General features: G+C 49.3%; 1 protein-coding gene across 2 annotated transcripts; it reads right to left on the bottom strand.

Moving 5' to 3' along the window:
- Positions 1-80: 80 nt before the first annotated feature.
- PMPCA (peptidase, mitochondrial processing subunit alpha) lies at positions 81-8445 on the bottom strand. 2 transcript variants are annotated; one of them, XM_080928081.1, is made up of 13 exons: positions 8345-8445; positions 7619-7821; positions 7447-7526; positions 7085-7167; positions 6512-6606; positions 5797-5897; positions 5015-5278; positions 4720-4812; positions 4520-4638; positions 4340-4430; positions 4151-4213; positions 2694-2838; positions 81-1668 (listed from the first exon to the last, which is right to left on the bottom strand). In XM_080928081.1, the coding sequence occupies exons 1-13, from the start codon at positions 8410-8412 to the stop codon at positions 1496-1498; spliced, it is 1578 nt and encodes a 525-aa protein (XP_080784207.1). In that variant the 5' UTR covers positions 8413-8445; the 3' UTR covers positions 81-1495. The 2 variants fall into 2 exon arrangements, with proteins under 2 accessions (XP_080784207.1, XP_080784208.1); XM_080928082.1 differs by lacking the exon at positions 8345-8445 and having other exon boundaries at positions 6512-6604; positions 7619-7758.
- Positions 8446-8460: the final 15 nt, after the last annotated feature.

Below are 8460 nucleotides of genomic sequence, written 5' to 3'. Positions count from 1 at the left end.
CATCCACTCTAGTCTTCTAAAGTATTTATTTTTCCATATTTATATTTTTAAATAAATACGGATATATTCAATTGTAAACTCTTTCTGGCCAAAGACTGAAACTTGGAAGCAGTCTGCATGTATCTCAGGGCCTCAGGACACCCCAAGGTTTTCAAAGGGCATAGAAGTCAAAGGCAGTAAATTTAATCTCAGCTGTCACCTGCTATTCAGCTATCCCAGCTCCTTCTACTAGTTGCTGTCCCTGCTCACAGCCAGAAGCAGCAACAGCTGGAAAAGGTGACTTGGGACTCCAGGGGACAACAGTGAAATAGCCAACAAATGATGGAACGCCAGCATCAGCACCTAGAATATGGGTGTCAGCAAAGCCAAGTCACCTGCCTCAATAAACCACTCAAATGAATGTAGAACGTGCCAGAATGTCCAATCAGTGAACTGCAAATTCTACGGGAAAGACTTAGAGGAATGAAGCTAGAATTGCTTTTCCTTCCCAACCTTGGACCTCGTGATCCTGCCTCAATTCCAGCCTTTGATGTGGCAGTTTCAGAGTTTTCTCTGTAGCTCTGGCTGTCCTGGAACCCTCTCTATATCAGGCTTGCTTCTGCCTCCTGGGTGTAGGATTAAAGGCATGTTACCACCACCCAGCAGTTTGGTGCTTCTTTGTGGACATTCTCTGGCACCTTAGAAAAGACTGAGGTAATCCTGGAAATTCCCATTTTGGCCTGAGATCAAGATCAAAGTCTTAGGGGTAGGTAAGGGGCAAAATGCAACCATAACAATCTACATTTGGATAGCTTTACATTCAGAGGGCATCTCAGATGGCAAGTTAAGCATTTAGACTAGTGCAGATGAAGTAGGAAACTACAAACCAGGCTTTGTAAATAATTGCGAGGTACGACGGGCATGTAACTGAGGCCAAGGCAAGAAGATCACTTTGAGGCCAGCCTTCTCTCTATACTGTTACAGCCAGGGCTAAGTAGATTCTACCTCAAAAAAGGGGGGGGGGGGGATACCTTTAGGCTTTAGAGAGAGAAGGCCAGGTGTGGTGGCCCTTGCCTATAATCCTAGCACTTGGGAGGCAGGGGCAGAGGCAGGAGGGTCTTATAGCAAGTCTCAAGTCAGCCAGGGCTATAATGTGAGATCCTAATTGGAAAAGAACGAGTACATCAGTCCATGCCTGTGGTCCTAACTGTGTGTGCTTTCAGAGTGCAGTGTTTTGTCTCCCTAGAGCCCTAAGACTTCTAATCTTTCCCAGCCTTCCTTGCTCTAGAATGTCTAGTGGCCAGACAGCACCAGCTTTGGCAGACACTCAGTAAAAACACTTGTTAGATGAAGAACAAGCCAAGTGTGTTGGAGACACACAAAGGTAGCAACAGTAACTTTCATTAAGGTTTCCAGCCTCACCGTTGGCACTGTTCACAGGGCTGGCTCTCCTTACGCAGTGTCCACACCAACAGTAACATGCACAGAAGGACCCTGCAGCTTCCCTGGAGGGACTCTACCGGAACAGCCGGTATGTTGTTCTGGGCAGGCGCCCATCTCTGCTGGACAGTGCTGCCTGGATGTGCTCATAGGTGGGTAGGTCAGTCAAATCACCCAGGGCAGCCACAGCAGGCTTGCCACGGAGCATCTTGGAAGCAACCCTCTTGATATCTTCTGGTTTCACATTGCCTAAGACAGAGTAAGAGGCAGTGAGGGCAAAAGCAGAATTTCAACCTCCATCTCAAACCGTGTGTACCAAGGAGCCCTCATCTACACACATCATTTCCACCACTGGGGGGTGTGGGCGGGGGCTGCTGAGGGACTGACCAAGGTATGTCAAAGGGCAAAGTAACTTTCCATTAGGTGGGGAACAGTGGCTTAAAATTATTTTCAAGATGAGTAGTGTGTGCCTGTACTCCCGGCACTTCCAGCATTGGGGAAGTAGAAGCAGGAGGCTCAGGATCAACACCAGCCTGGGCTACAACAGACCCTGTCTCAAATCCCCTAAACAGCAACAGCAGCAGCAAATATTTTCAAACGTGAGGGCAGCCAAGCAGGGTAATGCACACTCAGTGCAGATCTAGAGTTTAAGGCCAGTCTGAGCTGTGAGTCGGTCTATGAGACTCAAAAATCCCCAACACTGGAGGGCATACCCACCCAGGAGGCTCATGTTTATTTTCCAGTATGAAGAACAAAATCTAGACTCCTTCCCCTGGTGCTGCACATCTTTTCTGGCAGACAAGACAGAGAGACAGACAGACAGACACACACAGAGCGAGCATGGCCTTCAGAAGGGATCCCAGAAATCCATCCCCTACAAACCAATGAGGCCAGCACTTCCTAGAGAAGAGGCCTCTCATGAGGGCAAGATCATCACCTGGATTCCCAAGCCCGACTGAGCTGTCCTCAGAGGATGGGTGACAGTACCCAAACTTCCCCCACTTATAGTTCTGTTCCAAACACAATCCACGATACGCTGCCAGGCCACAGGACAGAGGCTGTGACAAGTCACATTGCCCCAGCCAGTGGCACTGCTCTTCCACTGCTTACTACCTACTCTCCAAGGCTGAAGGGCCTAATTAATGCAGGATAGAGCTGGTACAGAACTCGGGGAAGCCCGGGCTTGTGGTGTAGTGGACAACAGGAGACCCATCTGTCTGTCTGCATCAGGGCAGTCTCAGATGAACCCAAGCCAAGCTTTTGGGCATACTCACGGATGAGTGTGCATAGCTCATGGGGCAGCTTTCTTGAATGTGTAGCCAACACCTGCCTCCCCACATCCTCAAAGATCACAGGCCTGGACTCCAGGTTCATCATGAGCATGGACATCAGCTGTGTCTTGGCCCGCTCTAGCTCCACCTGAGGACCAAACACTAAGTCACCTCTACAGCTGACCCAAATATGCCCAGTAAAAAGGACTGACTCCACGTGCCCAAAGATGAGTAGAGTCGAGGGGGTGTCCCGGCCTGCTGTCCCGGCCTGCTGTCCCGGCTGGCACACTCGAGCATGGGAGGAATTACACTGGAAAAGCCTCACCACACCCAAGACAGGGACGCATGTCCAGTCTCTGCTGCCTGCCCAAATGATGAAGCAAAGATTCTGGTGCTCAAGAGTCCTAAATATAGGACCCAGGTCAGCGTCACCTGGTGCTGGCCAAGGAGGCAGCAGAATCAATAGCTGAGCCTACAGCCAGGTGTGAACTTCAAATGTGGCACTAAAGAATCAGGACCACAAGGGGACAAACCTAGCTGGGTGTGTAGGCACTTGCCTGTAAGGCAAGCATTCAGGAGGAAGCAGGGGACAAGAGGAATGACTATCTAATGAATGTTTGTTGTAACACAAGTTACTTATGACTTATTCAATTTTAGGCAAATAGGTAATACTATATATTTATCTCAATAGATCTGACTTTAGTGGAAAGCATTTTATCAAGATATCAGTGGAAACACAGAGCATTAATTTTGGTTGTCCTGGGAGTGGAACCCAAGGTCTTGAGCATACCTAGTAAATTCTCTTCCACTGAGCCATACTCCCAGACTTGGTCTGTTTTACAGTCTTATTATACATTACTTTAGGCTGCCCTTGAACTCATGACCTCCTACCTCTACTTCCTAAGAGCTGAGATCACAGGCATACATATGCTTTGCAGTGATTTTCATTTTTAAGCACATTTTTACTTTTTCAATAATGTTGCCTTTTCTCCTTAAGAAGACAGTATGTGGTATTTGATCACTGAAGAAAACTTGCACTATGCAGAAGGACAAAATGCACGCTCCAGCAAATCACCTTGCTTTTGCTCTGGCCCAGGAAGTTTTGTTACTTCTGAATATTAACCAAGACAGCCAGGCAGTGGTGGTGTACACCCTTAATCCCAGTAGTGGGGGAAGCCAATCAGGTGGCCGAGTTCAAGGACAGCCAGCCTTACACATAGAAACCTCATCTCTCAAAAAAAAAAAAGTCAACAAACACTCGGGTTCCAACACAAAATGGAGCCAAAAAAAAGGCCTAGGGAAAAAAACCCTGCATATTTGTCTTACACAAAGATGCTTGAGCTCAGGGCCATTCTGTAGGCCAACTAAGAAAGGGACCTGCCCTGGGGGAAGCACTAGAGTGGCTCCTTCAGCCATGTGACTTAGCTAGATCAGGGCGCAAGGGATGCCCCAGGCCTTACCAAATCCACTGTTCTGCCCATCAAGATAAACTCCTTTGTAATGATTTCTACCATTTCTCGAACCTACAAAAGAGTGTGAGATGAGGATGTGAGTTGAAGCCCCAGCCTGCTGACGCCCATACCCCTGCTCCGGCACTACTGTGGCGTGTGCACTGGAGTGGGCTGGACAGACAAGAGTGCTGTCCTCACCTGTCTCGGGTCTGCACTGGCATGAATGCACAGGAGGCCTGTGTCCTCATAGCTGTGGTGGTAGGAGGTTGCGTTATACATCCAGTGGTGCCTATGAGGAGACATACGGTGTCTGGTGAAGGTGACAGCATAGTTGGAAGGTGTCAGCACAATCCATGTTCTCAGCAGCCTAGTACCCACCGATTGAGCACGTTGAGGTAGAGCCTGGAGAACATGCCTTTGCCAGGCCCTCCAGCCGAGAAGGAGCCCCCTCCTCCCATCATCATATTCAGCACAGCGAAGGGGATGAAGTCCTCCTCCTATGGAATGGGGACACACATCAGTCAGTGCCAGTCCACCACAGCTGCCTGATCCCACTGGTGCACCTGACCGGTACTCACCAGGAAGGAACAGCTCTCCAGTCCCAGCATGATGTGTGTGAGCTCTGGAATTGGGGTTGGGCCAAGGCTGACATTTGACATGTCTCTCTCCACCTGGAACCAACCAGACACATGTCAGTAAGGCCAGCAAACTTCCAGACACCAGGTGACCTCAACCCTGTCACCTCTTACTTTAAACATCGATGTACTGTCACAGTGCCGGGCTGTACACCATGGAGAAACACAAACACATTCATCAAAGCAGATACCCAGAGGATCTATGGCACAAGGCCTGAGAGCTCTCCTGCCGAGTTACCTTGACAATCCCCCCAGTGTACTGTGCCACTGATCTGTCAACATCCACAGTACCAGCAGCTCCCCAGGCAGGCTGAACTCCCAGGAGGTACTTTCTGGCACATTCCACCAGGTACTCATGGTCCACACCAACTCCAGCAAGCACCATTCGGTCAGGGGTGTAGTAGTTCTTCAGGTAGGAATGCAGCACTTCCCGGTCCATCTTTGCTATGTTTTCTACAGGGCAGAAGCGGTGCAGGCCTACTGTGTTCTCCCTAAAAGCAGCCTGAGGCAGACAGAAGGACAAACCCAAGTGAGAGAAAAAGTCAGGTCCCTGAGGCAGGACTCCCCAACATGGCCTACACATGTCTGTGATGAAAAAACTGGGCACAATCTCCAGTTTGGCTCTAAGTCTGTGCTTCTAGAAGCAGCAAGTTTTACCTCAGAGAGGAAATTTGAAAAACACATGAAGAGTCACATAGATGGAATGGTAAAGACTGTGATCCCCTCCCTAAGTGAGAACAGCCACCACTGCAGAAATGGCAGGCTTGGAAGAAAACAGCTCTGAGAGGTGGCCCACATGCCTGCGATCTTAGCACTCAGGAAGCTGAGGCGGGGAGATTATTAATTCCAGACCAAACCTGAACCGAATAGCAAGTGTCTCAAAACCAAAACAAAACCACCCCCCCCCCAAAAAAAACCCAGCAACAAAAAGAAAAAGCCCACAAAGCTAAGCCTATTCTGTAAACCTCACCACCCTCAAGGCCAACAGTAGGGAGAGGCACACGTGGCCTCTTAGGTTACTTCGTGAATCATCTCAGTGAGCAGCGGCTCTGGGTCAGGTCTCATGTTCAGGTCCTCAAGTTCAAACTGCACAGCCATCCTCGTCATCTCAATTTCTTCATCTAGAGTCAAGACAAGGGTCTGGTCTGAACCAGCAGGAAGGCCATAGTACTACCCTGAGAAGCTGGGCCTGGCCAGGCGCTATCCTCTCCTAGGGAAAGCCCTGAAGCAACTGCAGTGGAGGGTGCCAGGTGAAAAGTAGGGGCCCAGGCCTCTTGTCTCGTTCTGTTCTGCAGACCTTTGGACCTTCTGTGTGGACGTGGTAACATTCAGGACACCAGCTGAGCCAGGGCTCCCTTCCTCAGCTGGAGACATGCAGCAAGGCCACTGGGAAACTGAACGAAGAGCAGCTGGCAAGGGACCAGCAAGCTGTTCCCTCCTGGGTCCTCCTAACAGGAATCCCAGTCCTGCCACTCACAAGGCTTGGAGAATAAAGGAGGCCATTCAGGAGAAACTTCTGTAGGCATGGCATTCATGTTTGCACATAGGATGGGGGACATTTCTTAACAGAATTTTAGTAAACCCTTAGGGTTTCTGTTCGCTATATGAAAGTATGAAGCACTGTACAGCACTAGGAGCTTGTTCAAGCACTGGCAATCTCAGTGCTTGAGTGTCCGGCTCTAACACTGCCTCTCCTTCCAAAGCTCCTCCTGCCCACCCAGCCACAGAGCCACACCTGTCAGGCGGGGGTGCAGAACCACATCAGCCAGCAGGCCCACCACAGTGTCCAAGCCTTTGCTGTCAGCAGACACAGCATACATGGTGGTGTCTCTGGAAGGAAATAAGCCACAAGAGCAGGTGCTAGGTTTACACCAGGTAACAACTCAGGGACCGAGGCTGTGCATGCCTGCAAAGACTCCACCACTGCCTCTCTTCCTTGAGTGAAGGTTTTCTAGGAGCCAGAACCGCCCACAGAGGAGCTTTCCATAAGATACTATGGAACCAGATGAAGCTGGTTCTCCCTTCACTCCAGCCTTCGGACGCCTGGACAAATAGCCAGCTGGTCTAAAGGAAGACTGGTTTCCATGGAAATATGCCCAGCCTCAGATAGCTGTTAACGAACTGCTTGTCTAGCTTAGCATTCTTCAAAGGAAAAGGCCTGGATGATTACAAGTTCAAAGGATGTCAGAGAAGAAACTAGTAAGGTATGCTTTCTGCCCCCAGCCCTCCATCAAGCATACTGTTAACTTTTAGAGAGACTCAAAGAGAGTCTGGCCAAGGGTGGTGAGGACATTCATGGGCAGAGTACCTTGAGGTCTGGCAGTCACAGATACCACCATGCTTCTCCAGCGTAAGCAGAATTTCATCTTTGCTGTCAAATCGAGCAGTAGACTACAGAAATAATAAAGCTTAAGTAAGTAAGCCAAAAAAACAAAAGATATTAAGTTTAAGTTTGCTTTCAAAGACACAAAATTATGTCCTAAGTCTTTTATGAGCATCTACATATCCAAACCATTACCTAATACAAGTTCTTTAAAAAGAAGAAAAAACTGGAGGATAACATTTTTAATGTAAATACAGAGGATATTCAATAAAAATAAATAAAAGCAACATGCAGCCAAAAAAAAAGAAAAACTAAAAACTTGTAAAAATTACAAAGTATACACTAACCGAAAATGCCAATTTTTCCAAAAAATGAGCAATTCCACTAAGATATTTCGCTTCATATCGTGACCCTGAATTAATAAGAACTGGTAACAGAAAGAAAATTGACAGGTTAAGGCAGATATTCAAAACATTCAATCAACAGAAAGTTTTCAAAACCATGGCCAGTAGAACTTACTTCCTACGGTACAGAATTGTCCAAACTTATTTTGAGATGCCACACGAAGCCCATTGTCCAGAGTGGTAACTTTGGTTTCAAACTTTTCCTGTCCATCAACAGTAGCAAAAATAGGCTTAGGCACTCCAGGCAAGGGAGAAGAGAGGGGGATGTTGGAGTAGGTGGCGCCACTACTGAACCGTCTGTGTGCAGGAGATCCAAACCTACAGCAAAGCAACCAAAAATAGCTATTTATTATTATATTACGTGCTTGAGTGTCTGCCTGCACAGATGTTCATCACAAGCATGCCTGGTATCCACAGAAGTCAGAAGCGGGCTTTGGATCCCCTGGATGTGGAGTGACAGACGGCTGCGAGCCACCTTGTGGGTGACAGTAAACCAAACCCAGTGGAAGCAATCAGTAGGCTTAACTGCTGAGCCATCTTTCCAGCTCCGGTCTTTGGGTCTTCATTGCCCACTCTGAACAGCAGGCTGTGTGTTCAGAACAACAGTTCCTGGGCATTATAGGCCTGGGCAAGCCCGGACCCTCAGAGCTTCGCCTTGGTCTGGAAGGCTCGAGCCGAGGGAGTGCCGACCCTCCAACCAGGTTCCAGTTCCCGGCTCGTTCTCCAGGCCCAAGGCCCCTGTGCTCTGCTCCAGGGCCCATTCTCCTCTTCCAGTTCCCCCCAGTTCCTACTCCCTCCGTCCTCCCTTCCTCGCACCGAGACGCGGCTCGGCTCGGCTCACCTGGGCCGCGCGCACAGTGCCGCAGAGCCCCGAAGCAGCCGCGCAGCCGCCCACACCGCCGTCGCCATCGCGCCGCCGCGCTTCTGCGGTCACTTCCGCTCCTGACCCCGCCCCGC

Source organism: Micromys minutus (genome assembly GCF_963924665.1).
Source record: "Micromys minutus genome assembly, chromosome: 13".
NCBI lineage: Eukaryota > Metazoa > Chordata > Mammalia > Rodentia > Muridae > Micromys > Micromys minutus.
This window is presented reverse-complemented; position numbering and strand designations above follow the sequence as displayed.

What these genes read in the sequence shown, in the direction of transcription:
- PMPCA (XM_080928081.1), bottom strand. Translation starts at nt 8,412, where the DNA reads ATGGCGACGGCGGTGTGGGCGGCTGCGCGGCTGCTTCGGGGCTCTGCG. An exon ending in TGGAGAGCTGTTCCTTCCTG is followed by an intron (nt 4,639 to 4,719) that starts GTGAGTACCGGT and finishes CCCATTCCATAG; the next exon opens with GAGGAGGACTTCATCCCCTT. An exon ending in CCAGTGCAGACCCGAGACAG is followed by an intron (nt 4,214 to 4,339) that starts GTGAGGACAGCA and finishes ACTCTTTTGTAG; the next exon opens with GTTCGAGAAATGGTAGAAAT.